We start from the raw sequence: 26,248 nt of genomic DNA, 5'->3' as shown, positions 1-26,248 counted from the left end.
TTATTAGCATCAAATAGTAATGGCTATTTTCCTTAATGAGACCCAACAGGTTCCTTTCCTTCATATAACTGAAAAGACAATGCAACCAATTTTCAGAATTAGTTTGCGAGTTTAAATGAGGCACTTGTAACAACTAAAAAGCGTAACTATAATGAATCAAACTGCGGCTGCATCAGATTCGAACTCAACGAGACCTCCAGCTCACAATCAGACCACCTCTGGTCAAACCGTGCCCTGACATTTGTTGTTAAAGAGGACCCTTATGAAAAGAACATTGTCCAACGTTATCCCAGATAATAAATACAGGTTTATTGAAGCATCATTTTCACAAAGACTCCCCCTGAAGCTCACCTCAGGAGTAAATACATTAAGAGTAGACAGAAAATGCTTTTTTTTTCCCAATTTCCATTCACTTAACAAAAATATTCACTTATCAGGTGAACCGAATATTTTTTAAGTTGTAAAGAAAAACACGTTTTACATCCCTTAATATTAATTTCATGTTAATTAACAGAATTATAATCTACCTTCACAGCAGTGTACTACAGCACTGAAAATAGGTATTTTTGTAGGGACGAATTCAGTAATTTTAGAGGCAACATTTGAAACACAAAACATTTACATTTATTACTTGGCATTAAAAACAATGGCAATACGATATTTTAAGACAGTTGGTGTTTTTTTTTTCCATCACAGAGGTCCAGCAACAGTTTTGACAGTACATATTCATTGAGTACAAAACTACTGCTAAAAGGTCAAGGGTTCAAAACCAAATATTAGGCCGACAAAACTAAAATGTACAACCCTCAGCCAATGAAGTTCGTCCATTCAACGAGATAAATACGTGGTAATAAATAATGAGGAGTAAATCATCTGCAAAAATATTCCAAAACTTTTAGTCAAGGCTTGTATTAAGTGTGTGGAGTTCACATTAAATAGGAGAACAGAGGTTGTCGGTCTTTCCAAGTGCAACAGCAATAACAGAACTGAGCAGACATGCACTATACATTTTGGGTAGGTTGCTATGGTTACAGATTCATCAGGGGAGGGGGTGGAAAGAAGGGATTTTAAAAAAAAGAAAAGAAAACAACGGTCTCCAGGTTATCACTTCAGGTCCAGAATCTCTTCATCGAAAGAAGTGTTCAGATGAAATGAGCTGCTAGTTGGCGGGCTCTCTTCTCTGTTTGCTGTTGTGTCTGGGTCGGAGCTGCTGGACAAATGGCGCTGGGTTTCTGACTCGGTGTCAATTATCTCCGACAGAATCCTGCAAAGAAGAAAATAAAACCAGAATGTTTTTGGAGTTGAGGATTTATCCCTGGGCCCGAGGGGAATGGGTGGAGGGGGGTGGGCATTCAAACAGTGAATGGTCCCCGAAAGCTCACAAGTGCCTCACCTTCCGATATAACAGCTATTACTTATAGGAGGTCCCTTGATAACAACCTTGCTGTAACGGATCCCTTGTTAGACGATTCTGTTTGCTTGGCTCCACCTGCACATTGCTACAGACTGGGTTTAGGTGTGTTGGACGTTACACCAATAGATATATCCTAGAGTTATTCTTCAGTGTAAAAAAATCACAACTTACCAATATCACAAGCAAGATTCAATGGGGGGGGAATTTTAACTTAACTTGTCGGGGAGGGAACCCATGGGATCGGGTGGAACGCCAGTTTTACACCCCACTCATTGACTTCAATGGAGAGTAATATTGGGCGGGGTGTAACACCAGCGTTGCACCCGATCCCATGGGTGGGTTAGGTTGAAATGACCCCCACTAGGATTTCTCTTTGAAAAGGAGCCATAGTGCACTGGCATTGGCATGGTGTCACATTCGGCATCTTAACGAGGATTGAAAACTGAACAAATTGACAAAATGAATACACGAGAACAGGGAGTAAATAATCTTCAAAACTGCCTCCACATTGTTGCACAAGATGGTGCATTGAAAGATGTTAATACAGTTAATCAGTGCAGCTCCGCCCACCTCTATTACTGCTCCTTTTTCAACATTGTTTTGCAATCCATTGCTTTCACTGAATAGAGAATTATTTCCATGTAAGTAAATTACATGGGCATCGTATAAGGCACCACACGGTAACTGAGCAATGGGATGGAAATCAAGTGGTGGGGTGATGTTGTGCCCGAGTGATGGACTCCCTTGTCAAGTAAGTTCCCAGTCTCAGCTGTCAGGCCGTAGCTGCCTTTATACTGCTTGAAGAGCAGGGGAGTTCTCCCGGTCTCCTGACAAACATTTATCCCTCAACCAACACCACCAAAAAAACAGATTAACTGATGATTTATTTTGTTTGGTGTTTGTGGGATCTTGCTGTGTGTAGCTTGTTTGCATCATGTGCTGACATTACAACAGTGACTGCACGTCAAAAGCACGTCGTTGGTTGTGAAGACCTCCTGAGGACTGGAAAAGGTGCTATATAAATGCAATTCTTTCTTTGTAATTACAGAATCAGATACAGAAGCTGCAGCAGATGATTGGTGTTGAGTTACAGATGAAAAGATGAGTTTAATTTCACTGAGGCGCAACATTTCCAGCAAGGCCAACCGTGGAAGTTGAATTGAACCTCCACAAGTGGAACCGTTGTCGCTACAGTGATGCAGCATTTAACATCAGTATGTAGGAGTCTGTGCACTCCTAACAAAAACACTGTGAACTAAACTGGTAGTTAACAAACTTAGTTTAATGCACTGAAAGTATTACAAAACAAGAAACGCAGGAGAAACTCCAAACAGGTCTGTACACTAGCTCACTCCACGAGGACGAACTGGAAATGCCCTCCAACCCTGACGTCATGACGTTTCCCGCCGTTGGGAACGTCACGTGACCCACGTGATGACGTCATCGCGTCAGATCGCGATTTTATCGATCCCGCGCTGTTTAAACAAGGCAAACATTAAAAGGTAACAATAATGATTAAAGACAATTGTACAAGTTACTGTGAGAGTCTCTTTGGTGGCTTTGCCACAAGTACATTGCTTGGCCAGTAGAGAGGGTTGTGTTTCTTTCAATTTGTTCCTGTAGCGTTGGTTTAGTTTGTGAGAGAGAAGGAAAGAGAGAAAGAGGGAAAAAACTTGCATTTACGTAACACCTTTCACGGCCTCAGGACGTCCCAAAGCACTTTACAGCCAATTAAATGCTTTTGAAGTATAGTCACTGATGTAATGTAGGAAACGTGGCAGCCAATTTGCACACAGCAAGCTCCCACAAACAGCAATGTGATAATCTGTTGTTGGCCAGGACACCAGGAAGAACTGCCCTGCTCTTATTTGATATAGTGCCACGGGATCTTTTCCGTCCTCCTGAGAGAGCAGACGGGGCCTCGGTTTAACACCTCATCTGACAGGCGGCACCACCGACAGTGCAGCGCTCCCTCTGTACTAGATTATGCGCTCAAATCTCTGGAGTGGGACTCGACCCCACAACTGACTGACTCAGAGGTGAAAGTGCTGCAAGCAGAGCTACGGCTGACACACTGTTGGTAAGAAGCTTCATGGGGAAAGCAGGCAGGGATTCTGGAGGCTATTCCTGGAGATTAACTACTTTCCAAGGCTGAGAAGGTAGTGGCAATGACTTGCAAACCGCTGGGGTTCTCAAGACCTTTCAGATGTAATTGAGAGTTTCAAAAGGTAAGTCCTGAAAATCTCAATTTGCAGCACATGCTTTGCACTGTGGAGACAGGTGTGTACTGCAGGAATCCGCCAGCCTTGCTCCCTGCTCAGGGTTATTCACACTTCCCCCAGTTAACCTCCCAATAACCCCCACTTGGAGGCTGGGAATGGGATCTGCAGGAGAGGAGAGATCTTCTCATCACTTTACATGAGTTGTAACACAGGAATTTTGTTTCTCTAGTTCAGTTTAAATGAGCCCGTGTGCTGTAGATGTAAGTTGTTTTTCGTTGTTACATGGTATGAATCTTCTTTCTTAAATTGTTAATTGTTTTGCGGGAAAATCATAAAATGTTGCGTCAGACATTGCTACAATCTATCATCATCAAGAATTTGGTGTATGACTTAAGAAAACTACTAGGCACTTGGTCTGAGTATTAAACAAGGCTTTAATCAACTGTTTTTCAACATGGAGACCTAGTTGTGTCCTTCACTAGTTCCTGTTAAAGAATGTCCTGAGCAAGCTGGGCCCATGCCCAAGTATTTACCAGCAGGCCGCCCAGTATCATTTCATAAGTCATTTCCACATGAATGACAAGATTCATGTCAGTGTATTAGTGATGAGAACAATATAAATCCCTTTAAACGAGACTTCTCATGAAAGTTAACACTTGACTCTCTAGATGCTGGTAGGACAATCTTTTATGCTGCCTGTTTATCTTTCAGGTGTTAGTTCTAATGTAAAGCACATCATAACCTTTCTTCTCTCTTTGCAAATGCTGACTGACCTGCTGTTTACTTCCAGCGGTTTCTGTTTTTATTTCAGAAAATGTCTAAATGGAAAAATGTGTTCTATGGTCCAGTGTTAACCTTGGCTACCAGGGAACGGAGGCTGAACTCTGAGTCACAAGGTTGTGGGTTCAAGCCCCATTCTACAGACTTGATCCCAGAATCTAGGCCGACACTTCAGTGGAGTACTGAGGGACTGCGGCATCATTCCAGGTGCCATTTTTTGGATCTTTCACAAAAGATCCCATGGCACTATTCGAAGAGGAGCAGGGGAGTTCTCCCCGCTGTCCTGGCCGACTTTCATCCCTCAACCAAAGTGGCCAAGACAGATTATCTCGTCACTTATCTCTGCTGTTTGTGGGATCTTGCTGTGGGTAAATTGGCCGCTGCATTTCCCTACATCACCACAGTGGCTACAGTTCAAACGTATTTAATTGGCTGTGAAGTGCTTTGGGACGTCCAGTGGTCATGAAAAGCGCTGTATAAATCCAAGTTCTTTCTTTGTTAGTATGAGAGATCAAAACTTGGATAGATTTATTCAGGGCAGGCCTTACACTTTGTGAGCCCTGACACAGATGAACTGGGGCTCCTCACCTTCCATCAGCCAAGATAGTACTTCTTTCTGTAAGTGCTAAGGCTTTCCGGAGATGATAACTTGGTTGCGATTACAAAGCAATAATCAATTCACAGTTTCAGACGATGTCATAGTTAGCAAGATCTGAGCTGTATCAGAGCACCGTGTGAGCTACCTGCCTTAGATTATAGCACAGCTGTTCATCGCATCTAACATCTAACAAGTTTTTGGTCACCTGCCCTAACATCTTCTTATATGGCTCGGAGTCAAATTTTGTTTTATTTTGATAACACTCCTGTGAAGCGCCTTGGGACGTTTTATTACATTAAAGGTGCTATATAAATTGCACTAGAGAGGGTACAGAGGAGATTTACAAGGATGTTGCCGGGAGTAGAGAATCTTAGCTATGAGGAAAGACTGGATAGGCTGGGTCTGTTTTCCTTGGAACAGAGGAGGCCGAGGGGAGACCTTATTGAGGAGTATAAAATTATGAGGGGCCTAGATAAAGTGGATAGAAAGGACCTATTTCCCTTAGCAGAGGGGTCAAAAACCAGGGGGCACAGATTTAAAGTAATTGGGGGAAAGTTTAGAGGGGATTTGAGGGGAAATTTCTTCACCCAGAGGGTTGTGGGGGTCTGGAACTCACTGCCTGAAAGGGTGGTAGAGGCAGGAACCCTAACCACATTAAAAAGTACTTGGATGTGCACTTGGGATGTTCTAACCTGCAGGGCTACGGACCAAGAGCTAGGAAGAGGGATTAGGCTGGATAGCTCTTTGTTGGCCAGCGCGGACACGATGGGCTGAAATGGCCTCCTGCCGTGCTGTAACTTTCCATGATTCTATTCTATGATAAATATAAGTAGTTGTTGTAAAAGTATTTTCGCCAGTCATCTCTCGGGAATCACCCAAAAGAGGTGGTCTCACACTGGGCAAAGCTTGGGCATTGATTGCTGCACAAAAGGTGAGAGAAAAGGTGAGTTTTTAACGTGAAACAAACACCGATCTACCAGCATTGATATTTAATGATTGAAACGTATGGACAATCTTGTTGCCGTTGTCAATCACTAAGTACCACGGTGGTGGTGGGCAGCAGTGTATGTGTGTGAGGAGGCCTGTGAAAGACTGTCTTCCCCACCTCACAATTATGTGAGCAGGCAACGACAACAACTTGCATTTATATAGCGCCTTTAACGTAGTAAAACGTCCCAAGGTGTTTAAATGTGTGCAAATGTGGCTCCTGCTTTCATTGCTGTGAGATGGAGTTAGTACGGTATCCTTCAGTGTTGTATAAACATGGCGCTAATGTATTTGTCTCATCCTTGTCTCTCTTTTTTCTGTCCTTTTCTCATCCCTTTTCTCTCTCTGCCCTTTCTGTGTCTATTCTGTGTCTGTTTCTGTTCTTTCTCTCTTGTCTGTCTGTTCTTTTCCTCTTTCTCTTTGTGTCCCATCTCTTGCTCACTGTTCCTCTCCTTTCTATGTGTGCCCTTTTCTCCTCCTAAATTTTTTTCTGTCCTCACAGGCATACGTATCAATAAGGTGGTTTCCTTCTGGTTTCTCTAACACGAGAGTGAGGAAAAGCAAAAGACTACTATGGATGTTGGCTTATCTCAAAAATCCATAGCACTAATGAAAGTCACCTACTAATTCAATGGGCCTTGTAATAGCAATAGCAGTCCTCTGAAGAATTAATGGATATTGCGTATCAGTCTGCCAGAATGCTTACTGGCACTAGACACCAAATAATCTGCCAAGCCAGGCTGGCAGGATGCCTGCTGGAATTAGATATCTTGTAATTACATACAGCCCCGTCTGCCAGATTCTCAAGATGCATCAAGGCATTAGACACCGTGCAAACCCATTCTGACAACCTTCAGGATTTCGATGCAAAATATAATTTAATTCCACCAATTTCTTTTTTTTTGGGGGGGGGGGGGTTATTTTCGTGGCTCCAGTTTTAGCTGCTCATTTCAAAACTTTCAGCAAGACGTTAATGGTAGATGCGTAGAGGAGGTCCCTCTGTGTGGGCATAGGATTTTGATGCCATCTATGTGTGGCACCACCTCACATGTTCGGCTTACTCGGATTTAAGGTGACACTCATTTCTGTGCAATCAGCCTCTCTCGCTCATTTGCTTTAAGCAACACTTACCTAATAACTTTGTTTACTTGGTACATTTGGTATCAAACAGACTAAATGAACAATCTTCAATGGCCCTGTGGTAGACAGAGCACGTGTCAGAAACTCTCCAATCTCAATCGTACAAGGTGGGACATGGAGTCCCAAGCCACCAAACAGCCCACGAGGTGCAATCACTTTGGCAGCCGCCAAACACACAAACGTGCTGTTCAAAGTTTCAAAGAGAAAGGACAGAAAGAAGGAATAGGGAAGGATGTCTGTCAGAGCCACAGATACACCAGATTGTGTCAAGAGCTCATCCCAAACCCCAAAGATTCTGGAGTCCTGAAGCAGCCCCTGAAGTCCCGGCTCACTTTCCTTACACCTTCAACACTTGGCGAAGTGTTCGCCCTCATAAAACCTTTCTCAGGGTGGACGGTTTAATATTGAATCCAAAGAATTCAGAACAATTAATATCTGGAAAGTGGTCCAAATGAGATCAAGGTGGTCATCCCAAAATAATCCAGTATTTACAGTGACTGAAACTTGTGTTCGGGAATCTTTCAAGGTAATTCATGTCTTTTTTCACCCCCAATGCTTCTCCTTCTCAGGCAGTCCCTCGGAACCGAGGATGACTTGCTTCCACACTAAAAATGAGTTCTCAGGTGCCCGATGAGTCCAATGCGGGACCTACAGTCTCTGTCACGGGTGGGGCAGACGGTGGTTGAAGGGGCGGGTGGGTGGGGTGCTTGGGTTGACGTGCGCTCCTTGTGCTTGGCTTCTGCTTGCTCCCGGCGAAGAGACTCGAGGTGTTCGGCACCTTCCCGATTGCTTCTCCTCCACTTTGTGCGGTCTTGGGCCAGGGATTCCCAGGTGTCGGTGGGGATGTTGCACTTTTTCAAGGAGGCTTTGAGGGTGTCCTTGAAGCGTTTCCTCTGTCCACCTGGGGCTCTCTTGCCGCGTCGGAGCTCCGAGTAGAGCGCTTGTTTCGGGAGTCTCGATGCTAACTCCGATGTTACCCCGATGCTAAACTCTCTTTCTATGAAAATACACACAATTGCTGATAATTTACCTGTCGCTGCTTGTTGATCTCACAGCACCTTTCCTGAACTCTTCATCCATTCCTTTCCGGGCCCACTTTTTCTGCTTTGGAGCAGTGTCAGATTTGGTTGTAGTTGATTCGGTCGTTAAGCCTAAAATGGCAACACGTAAATTATTCAGCTTGGAGCAGGAGGCAACAACTCATTAAGAGATAAACACAGAATGCTGCCAGCTTGGTGAAAACTATAATATAGTGAAGGCTGGTGGACTAAACTGGAAATCAATAAGGTGCCTGTAAGCATCTTAGTTAAATCCAGCAGTTTTGCATATAAAGCACGAGAACGTTCAAATAAATAAAGGGATGAAAGATGAAAGGTTCGTGGCAACTCTGCAAATTTGGCAAGCGCGTCATGTAATAGTTGGCTGAATGACAGCTATCGGATTAGAATGCATACAGATGACTGAAATTCAGGATATACTTTGCCTTACCTGCTGATAAAACTGCCTTAGGCTTCGGACAAGTTCTTATTTTCAATCAGCTCAACAGCAGCTTAATAGAGTTATCCAGTTAAAATTTCAATTTTCTTATAAACTTCTTCCTCCTTGCTCTTGTGATTCCCACAATTAAAGCTGGGTACAGGACTACTTAGGACCACTGGGCCATAAAGCGCACCGTTCCCATGAGTAATAGGGTTCGAATACAAGACCGGAATATTTAATTTTTTTTCCCCCAGTGGCGGGCATGTATTAGTTTAACTTCAGGTAAAACTGCAGACAAAGCTCATTATTTGCCTGAGTGTATCGTAATTGGATAATACCCTGAAAATCATTTAATACTCATTGCCGAAACCCTGACGATGCATCATTAGAGAGTGGAGATGTAATGGCTCCAGTCACATTTTTTTCATCAACTTGTATCTCTCTTCAATAAAATATTGATGATCTTCAGCTTCTCCGATGGATTCAGTCATTTGTAACCGAGAAATACTGAAAGCGCATGTTTGAGACACAGAGCTGCTAACACACAACACTCTACAACTGAGGTAAGGTTGTCTATTTGATACTTGATGCCCTCGCGCGAGCATTAAAAAAAAAAATCACAATCGTACAATGTTACTGCACAGATATTAGTCATTTGGCCCATCAAGCCTGTGCCGGTGTTTTGCTTCACAGGAACTCACCTCATCTAATCCCAACTCTCCTACTTGTTCCCCACACTCAATAATGTTCCTCTATGTTAAGTAACCATCTAATTCTCTTTTAAAGGAGCTTATAGACTCTGCTTCAACAACAGTTTGTGGCAGAGAATTCCACATTTGAGCCAAAAAGAGCTGCTTTCAATAATAGGACATCCTTACATGTCAGCTTGGCCAGGTTGGTGGCACTTTATCCTCGAAGTCAGAAAATTTTAGAAAGACTTGCATTTATATAGCGCCTTTCATGACCACCGGATGTCCCAAAGTGCTTTACAGCCAATGAAGTACGTTTTGAAGTTTAGTCACTGTCGCAATGTAGGAAACGCAGCAGCCAATTTGCGCACAGCAAGCTCCCAAAAACACCAATGTGATTTTGACCAGATCATCTGTTTTAGTGATGTTGATTGAGGGATAAATATTGGCCCAGCACATCGGGGATAACTCCTCTGCTCTTCTTCGAAATAGTGCCATGGGATCTTTTACATCCAGCTGAGAGAGCAGACGGGGCCTCGGTTTAACATCTCATCCGAAAGACGGCACCTCCAACAGTGCAGCACTCCCTCAGCACTGCACTGGAGCGTCAGCCTAGATTTTTGTGCTCAAGTCTCTGGAGTGGGACTTGAACCCACAACCTTCTGACTCCGAGGTGAGAATGCTACCCACTGAACCATGGCTGACGCCATTCAAGCCCCACTCTAGAACTTGTGCACATAATCTATGCTGAAAGTTCAGGGCAGTATTGAGGGAGCGTTGCATCGTCGGAAGTGCCGTGTTTTAGATGAGACGTTAAACTGAGGCCTTGTCTGCCTGTTCAGGTTTAGCTCCCATGGCACGATTTGAAGAGGAGCAGGGAGTTCTCCTGATGGCTGGGCAACATTCATCTCTCAACCAATACCATCAGAACAGTGGAAGTGGTCATTCACCTCACTGCTGCTTGTGGGAGCTTGCTGTGTGCAAATGGGCTCCTGCAACTGCCTACAAAATAATGATTACAATTCAAAAATAATTCACTGGTTGTGAAACGCTTTGGGATTTTCTGAGGACATTGCGCTATTTAAACACAAGTTCTCTTTGCTTTCTTACAATGTTAAAATAGAAGGTGAAAACCACTGAAGTAATTGCCGAGGTGATCCCAACAAATTGATAATGATAAGAAATAATATATTTATGCCACATTTTTTAAAAGATGTTGTCATGCACTTTGCTTCTACTTTGATTTATCTTAATTAACTGTTACGTATTTATTTAATGTTCCAAGCTATATGGTGCAATAATCAGATATTAAATGTGTTATTATCTACTCTATGGGAAAGGGATTACATTTGAGAGAATAAGTATTTACAGACATAATCAAAATGCAATTTAATATAGATGCAAAATCTGTATCTTTTTACACAACATACATTGGCATTATCAAAGGTTTTCCTTTCGCCCATCACCCCTGTGCTCGCTGACCTACATTGGCTCCCGGTTAAGCAGCGCCTCGATTTCAAAATTCTCCATTGTTTTCAAATCCCTCCATGGCCTCGCCCCTCCCTATCTCTGTAATCTGCTTCAGCCCCACAAACCCCCCCCCGCCCCCCGAGATATCTGCACTCCTCTAATTCTGCCCTCTTGAGCTTCCCTGATTATAATCGCTCAGCCTTTGGCGGCAGTGCCTTCTGTTGCCTGGGCCCTAAGCTCTGGAATTCCCTCCCTAAACCTCTCCGCCTCGCTACCTCTCTTTCCTCCTTTAAGATGCTCGTTAAAACCTACCTCTTTGACTAAGCTTTTGGTCAGCTGTCCAAATATCTCATGTGGCTCGGTGTCAATTTTGTTTGCTAACGCTCCAGTGAAGCACCTTGGGACGCTTTACTACATTAAAGGCGCTATATAAATGCAAGTTGTTGTTGTTGTCATTCTGTGCAATAAAGTTGTACTTTTCTGCAATATTATGAGTACTGCATTCCTGCTCACATGTTTACTCAAATCTACATTTTCCTTTACGGATGAAAAGTCTGTCAAAAAAAACCATGAAATTACCTGTCATGTCTGAATTTATTGGTAACACAGAAAAACCTCTGGAGATTATAAACAGACTGTGTTCTGCATCTTGAAGAGGACAAAGGAAGAACAACCAAAAACTGTGGGCAAGAGCAGCTTTAACTATAGACTTTGTCCTATCCGTTGAACACAAATGGGGGGGAAAGTATCCGCACTGGACGCAGAATAGCGCTAGTTTTGAGAAGTGTTTTTTTTCTCTCCTGTTTTCACCCAAACTCATTTGCAAATCGCCAAACGTAAAATCTGCCACGGACCAGCGCAATTGGGCAGCGTTTTAGAATGCAATTTAAAAAAAAAATGTTTTCTTTATACATTATTCCTTGACATATAGGAGTGGTAACTTGGTGCAGTTTGATTGAGACAGCTGAAAATGGGTTTATCACAAAAAATAAGCATTTTTTAATCAGAGTGTGAGTTACCCGATTTACAATAACTCAAAATGACTTGAAAAAACGATACAAATCCATTTGCTAGTTATATTGGTGTATAGGAGTTACATTTCTTCGTAAATTTAAAAAACATATTCATAAGCTTTTAAAATGTGCCTGTTAGTATCCTTTCGTCTAAAAAAAAAGCTTAATTTTTGGAACCTCCTCGAAGGCTCTCAAATGAGTGCAATTAGCAGAAACTTGCAATGGTGATTTTTTAAAATTCGTTTATGGGATGTGGGCGTCGTTGGCAAGGCCAGCATTTATTGCCCATCCCTAATTGCCCTCGAGAAGGTGATGGTGAGCTGCCTTCTTGAGCCGCTGCAGTCCGTGTGGTGAAGGTGCTGTTAGGGAGGGAGTTCCAGGATTTTGACCCAGTGATGATGAAGGAACGGCGATATACTTCTAAGTCAGGATGGTGTGTGACTTGGAGGGGAACTTGGAGGTGGTGGCATTCCAGTGCGCCTGCTGCCCTTGTCCTTCTAGGTGGAAGAGGTGGCGGGTTTGGGAGGTGCTGCCGAAGAAGCCTTGGTGAGTTGCTGCAGTGCATCTTGTAGATGGTACACACTGCAACCACGGTACGCCGGTGGTGGAGGGAGTGAATGTTTAAGGTGGTGGATGGGGTGCCGACCAAGCGGGCTGCTTTGTCCTGGATGGTGTCGAGCTTCTTGAGTGTTGTTGGAGCTGCACTCATCCAGGCAAGTGGAGAGTATTCCATCACACTCCTGACTTGTGCCTTGTAGATGGTGAAAAGGCTTTGGCGAGTCAGGAGGTGAGACACTCGCCGCAGAATACCCAGCCTCTGACCTGCTCTTGTGGCCACAGTATGTATGTGGTTGGTCCAGTTAAGTTTCTGGTCAATGGTGACCCACTGGATGTTGATGGTGGGGGATTCGGCGATGGTAATGCTGTTGAATGTCAAGGGGCGGTGGTTAGACTCTCGCTTGTTGGCGATAGTCATTACCTGGCACTTGTGTGGCGCGAATGTTACCTGCCACTTATCAGCCCAACCCTGAACATCATCCAGGTCTTGTTGCATGCGGGCATGGACTGCTTCATTATCTGAGGAGTTGTGAATGGCACTGAACACTGAGCAGTCATCAAGAGTTTGCGGGTTTGGGAGGTGCTGCCTAAGAAGCCTTGGCGAGTTGCTGCAGTGCATCTTGTAGATGGTACACACTGCAGCCACGGTATGCCAGTGATGGAGGGAGTGAATGTTTAAGGTGGTAGATGAGGTGCCGAACAAGCGAGAGGGATTAATTCATCCGGCGGGGGGGTGGGGGGGCAGCTTCCAACGCAATGTTCTTAAAACGAGCGCAAAAAAAATCACGGAAACCTGAGTTGCGATGGATGTAATTTGCGCTTAAAATTCCACAAGGTTTTGCACTGGTTTCGGGCGAATTGCACTGACAAAACCAGCGCAACCACACGGAAATTCCAGGCCAGTATACGAGCAGGAACAGCTTAGTGGCTCATTGGTGCTGTGGCAGAGATGTTTGGTGAAGAAGATTCAAGTTAGCTTAACATTTTCTTAGGTTTTAGGCTTCAGCTTCTCACTATAAAAAAAATACCCTCTAGCTCGATAGAATAGTCTGCTTATTGAAAACTGCTAAATTAATTCTCTCTTTGAAGTGTATTATAATTTGTATTCATTTTATTTAATTTGCACCGCTAACTATGCAGGGAGCAAAAAAGGAATTGTAAGGCAGATTATTTAATATTTTGATTTGCTAAGACAAAGGGCTGGATTTTCATTCAGAAGTCGGTTTGGAGGCAGGACTACAACTTTCGGGGTTGTCGTCCCGCCTCCATCGAGATGCGGCCAATCCACGTAATTTTAACTTGAGTGACCTTGTTGAGCCCGCCCAGCGGGCTCAGCAGGCCAATTAAGGGCTACCCGGCAACAGGTGACGTCACAGACTGAAATTTCATCTGTCAAGACGTTTTGACAGATGAAATATCAGTGTTTCACAACTGTTTGATGCTATCAAACACTGACAGTCTTACTTCTAACATGAGTCCTTCTCCACAGACTCAGTTAGAAATCTCTCCTGCACACAAAGCTGCAGGCTGTCACTTTTGACAGATCGCAGCCATTCTGCTTTCTGTGCCGGTGAGATGAGGGACTCCCCGAACCTAAAGGAAGGAAGGCTGAAAAGGTAAGAAAAGGTATGTAAAACTTCTTTAATCACTTTAGACACACCAAACACACTTACCTTTGCACTCATGCACACATCACTCACCTGAACACCAACATCTCGACCCCTCCAAGCCCTTCAACCCGACGGCCCGACTCCTCCAACTTGGCGTGGTTTGGAGCTGTCGGGAATCTCACAGTTCAAGCTTAAAAATAGGGATTAGGCTAAAAACTGCCTGTTAACTACCTGTAAACAGGCAGTTAATTGGCACTAATCCCTTCCCGCCTCGGGTAGGCGGGTCCCAGTGCGGGGCGGGTACCCGCCTCCTTTGAAACTGGCATGGAGGCGGGTTGGGGGCGGGATTGGGTCGGGACCCCCGATTTTGGGAATTTAACCCCCCCGCACGCCTCCAAACCCAACTCCACAGCACAATGAAAATCGAGCCCAAATGTCTATTTTCTAACGGTCTGCCTTTTCGGGAACTGCACTGGGGCCAAACCTGGCTGAAGGCACAAGTTGTTTTAAGGCACTGCCTGGTTGACTCCCTTGTCTAATTAAGATTGAGGTGGGTTGGGGGGGGGGGGCGGGGGGGGGAGAGAGAAAGAGGGAAAGGAGAGGGATAGAGGAGATAGAGAGAGGAGAGCAAGGACAGAGAGAGAGACAGAGAGAGAGACAGCGAGTGCGAGAGACAGAGACAAAGAGACATGGAGAGCGAGTGCGAGAGACAGAAAGAGAGAGAGTGAATGGATTTAAAAGGTAATAAACAATTATAAAGACACCAACAGAGTGCTCATTTTAATTGACCAGAGTTGTAGTGGAAACTAAAATGGCTCCTAACCCCCATCTCCTCTCATGACACCAGTAGCTGTCAGTGAAGGGTTCACACACACACCATGCAACGTGCCTGATAACTTAGTGTTTTGTTCTACAGTGTTGCAGAGCCGCACTGCGACCTTATTTGAAGTCTCATTTTGAATAACACTGCTTCTTGTTTACAATTCCTCACTTAATGAGCTCCTCCAAAATCTGGGGAAGGTGCCAGGTACAGATAAGGTAAGTTGGGAAAATCAGAGTGTGTCAAATCCAACTACTCAAGTTATTGGCTGCTTTTAGCAGAGCAGGGAAGCTACTCACATGCCTGTCCTTTAAGTCAGGGAAACAGAGCAGAAAGTCAAAAAAGAAGTAAAGAAAGAGGAGAAAATCATAAATATGTGCTTTATATATCACACATTGTCGATTTAACCATTGACCGGAATTCCGGCACACTTTTAATAGGGAAGGAATATGCGCTGTAAGAATTTGAAACCTGTTCAACATTTCCAAATATCAATCGGACTGATGTAGTGTCAGCCGCAAAAAGATTGTTTCCCTATGGCCGATCAGGACTTTTGCTAACATGAAGGTCAACTCCAGCTTGTCATTCAAGGCAAAGATAAAACTAACAACCCTTACCCAGCAACTCTTTGCGTGTTCTGCATGCAATCTCTTTGATCTCCATGCGGGAAAGCGAGAGCGAATGCGTTACTGGCATCGCTGCAATGGCGCTGGATGTAGGGGTGGTAATAACCTTGGCCACCAGAGGTGACTTCAGAGGCCGCTCGATGCTCCTTCCAACGAGGTTGCTGAGTGGAATCTTGTAAATGTGCTTCCATGGAATTTCACCTTAAAATACAACACAACAGCATGGTTAGCAACCCATCCATCACAGACAAGCAACTGTGCCACGCCTTGTACTAGGGTGGTTAACGTACATTTAACCCCAGTATGTTATACGGGGAGAATGATAACTAGTTACAGTGGGTTACCATTTCCTTCTCATAGCATCGCCTGTACAGTAGACCCTGGTGACTTTGACACTGTTACAGTCAATTGAAATAAATTATGTACTAACACGGTGTAAAATTACTGCTTTAGTGATACCATTTAAAATTATTTGTAAAAAAACAAAATTTTTATTGTGTCAACTTAACCGGAAACTCAAAACAACCCCGCTGACATTTTTTACACCGTTATCTGATTATAAGGGTGGTGGAAGCAGATTCAATAGTGACTTTCAAAAGGGAATTGGATAAATACTTGAAAAGGAACAATGTGCAGGGCTATGCAGAAAGAGCAGGGGAGTGGGACTAATTTGTAGCTCTTTCAGAGAGCCGGAACAGGCACGATGGGCCGAATGGCCTCCTTCTGTGCTGTTTGATGCTATGATAATGAGAGTAACGACTAATTATACACTGTATTGTGGATATAACTGAAACATTCGCAATCTAGGCTTTCTGTTACTGCATGGACATATATCCGACTTCAATACATCTTTGGCACTTTAAATAATGACGAAATCAAGATGTGGTAAGTCAGTCAACCTTGTGGTCCTGTATCAAACAACAATAATCAAATCAGTCCTATATGGTTAAAATCAATGACGAGATCTGAAAGGTCAGTCAGTTTTTAAACGCCAAGTCCTTAACGAGTTAGTTCTGACTGTAATGAAATTTCTCAATGACATTCCAGCTCATGCAACTATTAGTGGCACAGCGATTGGCAGTTTTCACAGAAAGGAACTTTAACCCACTCAGAACAGGAAGGGCCTCGCTGCTGCCGAACTGCAAAGAAATAATCATTATTCAGGTGAGGACATAAACCAGAAGGTGGCGTGATGGACATAAACCAGAAGGTGGCGTGATGGAGCCATCACATTGTTTGCAGCTGGACAGGACATGGTTGCAAGCATTCATGGACTGAACATTATGAACCTGTTTTGTTGATACACTGAGCTTGAATATTTAATAGTGTTACATTGTACTGATGCACATTAATACACATCTTCAAGATTACTCCTAATGTTTTCCATATTCCACCAGTGTAAGCGATGGCCCCATGACAGCTAGACACATACTCTAGCTTCTAGGTAGGATATTCAAAGTGGTTATCATTGCTAAAACGAGATCACTCAGCCACTGTAGGACATTGTGGTCATAAGGTCCAGAAGATGAACATAGCTTGTAGTCTCTATATTAGTGCATAGAGCAGTAGCGTAGCAACTACAGCCTTAAACTCCATGAGAAGCTTCCCATCTCAGTGATTTGCTATACTTGAGGTTTAATATGCTATACTGGCAAATGTTCATTAACAGACATGTGAGCTCGGTAATACTCAAGTCGACTATTGACACAGAATTTAATTTTTTTAACTCTTAGGGGGAGAAATTGGGTGGAGCCACAAACGGGGCGCCAAGCTCGCCTGGGCACCGGAATTAGCGCAGCGATCGGAGCAGTTGCAACCGCCGGAAATTCAGCTTGAGCGCCCCAAGAGGGACACGGGGCGAGGCTCGAGGCGCTCCGTGTCCCTCTTAGGGCGCTGAAACTGAATATCTCAGTGCAACGTGTCGCAGCGCCACACGCTGCGGCACGGCGCGCTGCGGTACTGCAGGCCTTCCTCCCATTCTTAAGGGGGAGGGGCCTGCACCAGCGCGATTGGAGATCGCGAGTGCCGGCAAAAGAGCCCGGCACCGAGGAGAAGTGCCGGGCTCTCGGAAAACAGCCGGCACTGCCGCGGGGGGCGATCAGGAGGCCGGGGACGGAGGTGCTGGCAGGTGGCCGCCGAAAAAAATGACCGCCCCGCACCGCCACCTTAATTTGCGCCACTGCCGCCACAGGTAGGCCCCGTGAAGCGGGCGCCATTTGCGAACAGCGCTACAGAGGCGGGCGCTACCGTATATCGAGATCGGGGTGGTAGCGGGGCACTGCACACACCGATGACGTCATCGGTGGCGGCGCAGCGCAACAGGCTAACGCCGCCATTAGCGCCCCAGCTAAATATTGCGGGAGGCGTGGCCAGTGGCGCTAAAGCCACTGAGTGCCCTCTTTAGGCGCTAACTGGTGGTGCAGCCCACCGAATTTCTAGGCCTTATTGTCATTGGAGTCATGAACCTTTAGCTCACGAGACATGAATCAGGTATTAGGGTAAAATGTCCTGCTGACAGTAAGTACGGGCGGACTGTGATCGCTCCTCTTAAGCAGCATCCATAAGGGTAGATTCAGCGAGGCACCACTCGCGGTGGAATCTCGTTTAACAGGAGTGTGGGTGCAGCAGACGCGCTGACCTCCGTTCCCAATTCTTCGATCCCTGCTCCCGCTGAGTGAGACTCTGCGGGAGGAGTGAAGCCTCGCAAAATGTACCCTGTAGTGAATCAGTTGGTGGAATTGTCTGCCCGGCAGCCACCCTGAGAACGGAGGTTTCTAACCTGCAACCACAAAGTACGTAAAATATTTAACCTCAACAGCTAACTTTTGAAATCCTAGCAGTGCTGAGTAAGAACTGAACAGCACAGGCAACCAGCCTCTGTCATGCCTCCTTCAAGAACGACACATACATGACACAAGTCTACCCTTCATTCTCGGTATATTCTATAACATTCACCATTGCTTATCTGTTTTTCATAGAAAACATAGAAAAATAGGAGCAGGAGTAGGCCATTCGCCCCTTCGAGCCTGCTCCGCCATTCAATATGATCATGGCTGATCCTCTATCTCAATACCATATTCCCGCTCTCTCCCCATACCCCTTGATGCCTTTTGTGCCTAGAAATCTATCTATCTCCTTCTTAAATATATTCAGTAACTTGGCCTCCACAGCCTTCTGTGGTAGAGAATTCCACAGGTTCACCACCCTCTGAGTGAAGAAATTTCTCCTCATCTCAGTCCTAAATGTCCTACCCCGTATCCTGAGACTGTGACCCCTCGTTCTAGATCCCCCCAGGCAGGGGAAACATCCTCCCTGCATACAGTCTATCTAGCCCTGTCAGAATTTTATACGTTTCAATGAGATCCCCTCTCATTCTTCTAAACTCTAGTGAATACAGGCCTAGTCGACCCAATCTCTCCTCATACGACAGGGAGCTGAAAACAATAATCCATCCACAAGCAGATAAACGTTGTATTTTTCAGTGTTCACTATCTCTCACCCATGGCATATTTACTCTATGGTGCCGGGCACAAGGTTAATACTTTCCACGTGCAAGAGACAGAAACATTGGCCCGGATTTTTGCGGGGCCGATGACTGCGCACGTTGGCTGCCGCAAGTCCTCGGAATGGCCCCGCGTGCGCTGCGCTCGCACGAAATCCTGGAACTTGCGATCTGTCAAGTTTCGCCTCAACACATCCTCCGCGTGCGCCCCAAGTCGCTGGCACAGAGCGGGGCTGTTTGCCCAACTACTGCCTAGCAAATGCTCACAAAACCCCTACCCCTGGTAAAAGCAGGCGCAGGGCCTGTTTTCACCCGTGTAAGGGTTAAAATAAATGTTAAATTAAAATTTTTAAAAATGATTTAAAAAAATGCAAAAATGTTTAAAATTAGTTCGTGAATTTTGGGCCGGATTAAAATGTTTTTATTATTTTTCCAAAAATTTAAATTTTTATTTTAAATGCTTAATCAAAGGGACTTTTAATTAATTTTGAACAGCAGAATATTTATTTTTATTAGAATTGTGTTAATTATTTATTTGTTTGGGGATTTCTCATAAGCTTATGAGGAATTCCCCTTTTCTAATTGGTTGGTCTGGCCCACGTGATCCCAGGGATGTTTCCGAACCGCCTGCATCCTGGGATCCCTGGGCCTTTACGCAGGCGAACGCCTGGAGGCCCAGGACCCGAAGACTCCGAAGCTCGGGAGCCAGCAGGTACTTTCGGATGTTTTTTCTGGGTCGGAGGCGTACTCCGGAGGTGCCATTTTAAATATCAAATTGAGTACTGAGTTATAAAGATCCCTACAGAGCTGAGGTGAGGAACTAGATTAGTTCAAGAAACAGCTAGGTGCTACAGTGGGGAGTCGGTTTGCTTTTATTTGGGAAGGATGAGTGCAAATGGGATGAAGGGCCTTGATAACGATGATTCTAGATGAAGTGAGTGGGCACAACTATGGCAGATGGAGTTCAATGCGTGGAGGTGTGAGATCTGAGAAAGACAAATCGCAATAGTTTCTTAATGGTGAGAGACCATGTACACAAATCACTAAAAGCTAGTGCACGGGTACAAAACCTAATCAAAAAGACTTAATGGAATGTTGGCCTTTCTCTCCAGGGGGTTGGAATACAGAAGTGAGCAAGTGATGCTTCAGTTGTTCAGAGCTTTGGCCAGACCGCATCTACAGAAACTGTGTTCAGTTCCTCAGGAAAGATATACTGGCCTTGGAGTGGGTGCAGCGCAGATTCACCAGATTGACACCGGGTCTTAAAGGGTTAAATTATGAGGACAGGTTGAGGGATAATCTAATCGGGATATTTAAGACATTTAAGGGATTCAATAGGCTAGAGGAACTATTTCCTCCGGTGGGGGAAACCAGAACAAGGGGCCATAATCTTAAAGTTAGAGTCAGGGCCATTTAGGCGTGAAATCAGGCAGCACTTCTTCACACAAAGGGTGTTGGAAGTCTGGAACTTGCTCCCCCAAAGGCTGAGGATGCTGGGCCAATTCAAATTTTCAAGCCCGAGATCGATATATTTTTGTTGGGGATGGGTATCAAGCAATATTCCCTCTGATTTTTTTGGGGGGGCGGCGTGGCCCTTTTAACCGGCTGCACGGCCCATTCAAATTTCCGTGCATGGGCGATTTTTCCATTATAAGGCTGGCAAGGGGCCTGCGTGGGACCTCCAGACCGCTGCGCGGCCGGGCAGCTTAAAGGGGCCATTGGTATCAGGGGATATGGGGCAAAGGCGGGTAAATGAAGTTAAGGTACGGATCAGCCATGATCTAATTGAATAGGGCGGGGGGTAGGTTAAAGGGGGTGAATGCCCGACTCCTGCTCTTATTTCACTTTTATCCTATATTTGTTGAAACCTGCACTACCACAAGTTGCTGTGAACACCCATTGGATAACGGTTTGCCTGCAGGCTGCCAGCCTGCTCACATGGGGTCTGTAACCATCCCTACTATTGCTTTATAGTCTGAGCCAGCGGTGCGATGCATTGAAGAACCAGACCACAGGTCTGCAGCTTCTTTCACTGGGATTGCTGAGGTAATCAAACTAATCCCGGTTTCATCGTAAATGTTAAAAGCAATAGCAGCACAAATGAATCTCCGGGACACTACTGAGAGAGAGCCTGAGCTTAGCAAAGGCTACATGCCTATAGATTCAAATGCCATGTTAAAATGTCAAGGAAATTGATTTTTGAATTTAGTAACCATAGTATTCGGAGCTGCCAGTGCTCGCCTACATTAAATGCTGCAACGTCTAGTGAGAAACAGTTTCACAAGCAAGCAAATGATTTCCTCAGTGGTTTTTAAAAAATATATATATATTTTTATTTGCGTTTTCCATTTTTCGATGAACTGTCCTGTTGGAGATGAGACACTGGTGTTGAGGAATGGAGACCGTTTCTGTTTTTGGATCCTCATGGTCGTGGTCAATCACTCCCAGGTCAAGGGTAATGCAGTTGGGTAGAGGGTAAAGCTCTTTCTACTCTGCCCCAACAATGGCCTGGAAATTCTCAGGCTGTGATCCCGGGGAGTTATGCCAGGATCGTGCCCGCTGGTGCCCGCCAGTGCTGACCCCACTAGAGTATGCGGGGTCAGTGGGAGGGCGGCCCCCAGTGCTGACCCCACTAGAGTATGCGGGGTCAGTGGGACAGCGCCCCCCAGTGCTGACCCCACTAGAGTATGTGGGGTCAGTGGGAGGGCCCCCCGCCAGTGCTGACCCCACTAGAGTATGCGGGGTCAGTGGGACAGCTCCCCCCAGTACTGACCCCACTAGAGTATGCGGGGTCAGTGGGACAGCGCCCCCCAGTGCTGACCCCACTAGAGTATGCGGGGTCAGTGGGACAGCTCCCCCCAGTACTGACCCCACTAGAGTATGCGGGGTCAGTGGGAGGGCGGCCCCCAGTGCTGACCCCACTAGAGTATGCGGGGTCAGTGGGACAGCTCCCCCCAGTACTGACCCCACTAGAGTATGCGGGGTCAGTGGGAGGGCGACCCCCAGTGCTGACCCCACTAGAGTATGCGGGGTCAGTGGGACAGCGCCCCCCAGTGCTGACCCCACTAGAGTATGCGGGGTCAGTGGGACAGCGCCCCCCAGTGCTGACCCCACTAGAGTATGCGGGGTCAATGGGAGGGCGCCTGCCAGTGCTGACCCCACTAGAGTATGCGGGGTCAGTGGGAGGGCCCCCCGCCAGTGCTGACCCCACTAGAGTATGCGGGGTCAGTGGGACAGCGCCCCCCCAGTGCTGACCCCACTAGAGTATGCGGGGTCAGTGGGAGGGCACCTGCCAGTGCTGACCCCACCAGAGTATGCGGGGTCAGTGGGGCGGTGCCCACCAGCCCCATGTTCCTGGAAAGTTTGCCACCTGTCCGTCATCTGGCAAAGGGGGATGCCTGGACCATCATGGGGGAATTTTTTTTTGCAACCCTTCGACCTCCTTACTAATGCTTTTTTTTTCTTAATCTTCGGGGGTCCAAATTGCTTCTCGGGCTTGGACCTCTCCAGTGGGAGCCACTAGCATCCTTCTGGGAGGTTGGTGTGCCTCATCTTACTGGAGTACTGAGCTCCGACCTACGTGGGGTCCCGGTGAAGCCAAGGAAGAAGGATCCCCCAGTGTAGGAAATCTCCACCCACTTGGCGTCCCTCACCTTGTGAGGAGGTGGGCAGAGGCTCTCCGCTTTACAAGGCTGACCAGATAATGGGGTAGGGTAGCCTAGTGGTTATGGCACTGGACTCGTGAACCAAGCGATCGCGAGTTCAAAATCCCACCATTAAAAGTTGGGAAATTGAATTCAATAAATCTGTTAATTTATGGGTTGGCAACAGAAAAAATGATCATGAAATTGTTGTAAAAAGCCAATTGGATCACAGATGTCCATTAGGGAAGAAAACCTGCCAACCTTACTTCATCTGGCCCCAGTCCAGTCTCCAGTCCTAGACTATGTGGTTAACTCTTAATGGCCTCAGATCAACTAGGATGGGCAACAAATACTAACTCGCACCAAGTCCCGTTCGCCCATCTCCCCTGTGCTCGCTGAACTACATTGGCTCCCGGTTAAGCAACGCCTCAATTTCAAAATTCTCCTCTTGTTTTCAAATCCCTCCATGGCCACGCCCCTCCCTATCTCTGTAATCTCCTTCAGCCCCACAAGCTCCCCGAGATATCTGCGCTCTTCTAATTCTGCCCTCTTGATCATCCCTAACTATAAATCGCTCAACCTTTGGTGGCCGTGTCTTCTGTTGCCGAGGCCCTAAGCTCTGGAATTCCCTGCCTAAACCTGTCTGCCTCGCTACCTCTCTTTCCTCCTTTAAGACGCTCCTTAAAACCAAGCCTGCCCTAATTTATTATTGTGGCTCTGTTGTGTCTCAAGGGGTTTTATACCCTTGCCTACATAACAATTAAGAAGGACGATTTGGTTGGGATTACAGAAACGTGGCTCAAGGATGGCCAAGACTGGGAACTCAACATCCAGGGGTATTCGATATTCAGGAAAGATAGGCAAAAAGGAAAGGGAGGTGGGGTAGCATTACTGGTTAAAGAAGGGATTAATACAATTGTAATGAAGGATATTAGCTCTGATGATGTGGAATCTATGGGTAGAATTGAGAAATACTAAGGGGAAAAAAACATTAGTGGGAGTGGTATATAGGCCTCCAAACAGTAAGGTGGAGGTTGGGGATGGCATTAAAAGGGAAATTAAAGAAGCGTGCAATAAGGGCACAGCAGTCATCATGGGTGACTTTAACCTACATATAGATTGGGCCAACCAAATTAGTAACAATACTGTGGAGGAGGAATTCCTGGAGTGTTTACGGGATGGTTTCCTGGACCAATATGTCGAGGAACCAACCAGAGATCAGGCCATCTTAGACTGGGTATTATGCAACGAGAAAGGATTAATTAGCAATCTTGTTGTACGAGGCCCCTTGGGTCGGAGCGATCATAATATGATCGAATTCTTCATTAAGATGGAGAATGAAGTAGTTGACTCAGAGACAAGGGTCCTCAATTTAAATAAAGGAAACTACGATGGTCTGAGGAGCGAGTTGGGCAGGATTGAGTGGGGAATGGCGCTCAAAGGGTTGACGGTGGATAGGCAATGGCAAACATTCAAAGACCGAATGGATGAGCTACAGAATTTGTTCATCCCAGTTTGGCGCAAAAATAAAACAAAAAAGGTGACTCAACCGTGGCTAACAAGGGAAATTAGGGATAGCATAAGATCCAAGGAGAGGACATATAAATTGGCTAGAAAAAGCAATAATCCTGAGGATTGGGAGCAGTTTAGGAGTCAACAAAGGAGGACAAAGGGATTAATTAAGAAAGGGAAAATAGAATATGAGAGTAAGCTAGCAGGGAACATAAAAACTGACTGTAAAAGCTTTTATAGATATGTGAAGAGAAAAAGATTAGTGAAGTCAAGCGTAGGTCCCTTGCAGTCAGAATCGGGGGAATTTATTATGGGAAACAAGGAAATGGCAGACCAACTAAATGCATACTTTGGTTCTGTCTTCACAAAGGAGGACACAAATAACCTTCCAGAGATGCCGGGGAACATAGGGTCTGATGAAAGCGAGGAACTGAAAGAAATCAGTATTTGTAGGAAAATGGTGTTAGGAAAATTGATGGGACTGAAGGCCGATAAATCCCCAGGGCCTGATGGTCTACATCCCAGGGTACTTAAGGAAGTGGCCCTAGAGATAGTAGATGCACTACTGATCATCTTCCAGAACTCGATAGACTCTGGAACGGTACCCATGGATTGGAGGGTAGCTAATGTTACCCCACTATTCAAAAAAGGTGGCAGAGAAAAAGCGGGGAATTATAGACCGGTAAGCCTGACATCGGTAGTGGGGAAAATGCTAGAGTCTATTATAAAAGATGTAATAGCAGAGCACTTGGAAAGCAGTGACAGGATCGGACAAAGTCAACATGGATTTACAAAAGGTAAATCATGCTTGACTAATCTACTGGAATTTTTTGAGGATGTAACTGGTAAAATAGATAAGGGAGAGCCAGTGGATGTGGTGTATTTGGACTTTCAGAAGGCTTTCGATAAGGTCCCACACAAGAGATTAGCGTGCAAAATTAAGGCACATGGGATTGGGGGCAAGGTATTGACTTGGATAGAGAACTGGTTGGCGGACAGAAAGCAAAGAGTTGGAATAAACGGGTCGTTTTCCGAGTGGCAGGCAGTGACTAGTGGGGTACCGCAAGGATCGGTCCTAGGACCCCAGCTGTTCACAATATATATTAATGATCTGGATGAGGGAATTGGATGTAATATCTCCAAATTTGCAGACGACACAAAGCTGGGCGGGAGGGTAAGCTGCGAGGAGGATGTCGGGAAAATCCAGTACGATTTGGACAGGTTGGGTGATTGGGCAGAAACATGGCAAATGCACTATAATGTGGATAAATGTGAGGTTATCCACTTTGGTGGCAAAAACAGGAAGGCAGATTATTATTTAAATGGCAATAGATTGGGAGACGGGGAAGTGCAAAGAGACCTGGGTGTCCTTGTGCACCAGTCGCTGAAGGTAAGCATGCAGGTGCAGCAGGCGGTTAAGAAGGCAAATGGTATGTTGGCCTTCGTAGCAAGAGGGTTCGAGTACAGGAACAAGGATCTCTTGCTACAGTTGTACAGGGCCTTGGTGAGACCGCACCTTGAGTATTGTGTGCAGTTTTGGTCACCATACCTGAGGAAGGACGTTCTTGCCATGGAGGGAGTGCAGCGAAGATTCACCAGGCTGATACCTGGGATGGCAGGAATGACGTATGAGGAGAGATTGTGTCGATTGGGCTTATACTCACTGGAGTTTAGAAGATTGAGAGGGGATCTCATCGAGACCTATAAAATTCTGTCAGGTCTGGACAGACTAGATGCAGGAAGGATGTTTCTGATGGCCGGGGAGTCCAGAACCAGGGGTCATAGTCTAAGGATAAGGGGTAAGCCATTTAGGACTGAAATGAGGAAGAATTTCTTCACCCAGAGAGTGGTGAACCTGTGGAATTCTCTGCCACAGAGGGCGGTGGAGGCCAGTTCATTAAATATATTCAAGAAAGAGTTGGATATGTTTCTTGAGGCTGAAGGGATCAAGGGATATGGGGAAAAGGCGGGGACAGGGTACTGAATTTGGATGATCAGCCATGATCACATTGAATGGCGGAGCAGGCTCGAAGGGCCGAATGGCCTACTCCTGCTCCTATCTTCTATGTTTCTATGTTTCTATGACTCCGGGGTGGAGAGTTTAGTTAACGGCCATTTTATTTACAATGTGCTTCTTCACTCAATGCACTACATTTCCCATAGTGCATTGCAAATCACCACTAC

General features: G+C 45.6%; 1 protein-coding gene across 3 annotated transcripts in view; it reads right to left on the bottom strand.

Moving 5' to 3' along the window:
* Positions 1-292: 292 nt before the first annotated feature.
* garnl3 (GTPase activating Rap/RanGAP domain like 3) overlaps positions 293-26,248 on the bottom strand; it is a 484,279-nt gene continuing 458,323 nt past the window's right edge. For all 3 annotated transcript variants that reach the window (XM_085965587.1, XM_085965586.1, XM_085965588.1), the window contains 3 exons: positions 15,398-15,607; positions 8,172-8,292; positions 293-1,264 (listed from right to left, as the gene is read on the bottom strand). In XM_085965587.1, the coding sequence (XP_085821713.1) occupies positions 1,105-1,264; positions 8,172-8,292; positions 15,398-15,607 (491 nt within the window). In that variant the 3' untranslated portion in view covers positions 293-1,104. The remainder of the gene's footprint in view (positions 1,265-8,171; positions 8,293-15,397; positions 15,608-26,248) is intronic.

Source organism: Somniosus microcephalus, chromosome 23, assembly GCF_052327205.1.
Source record: "Somniosus microcephalus isolate GS21.2 chromosome 23, FLI_Smic_1.0, whole genome shotgun sequence".
Lineage (NCBI taxonomy): Eukaryota > Metazoa > Chordata > Chondrichthyes > Squaliformes > Somniosidae > Somniosus > Somniosus microcephalus.
The sequence above is the reverse complement of the archived record's forward strand: the minus strand, read 5'-3'. Positions and strand labels throughout refer to the sequence as shown.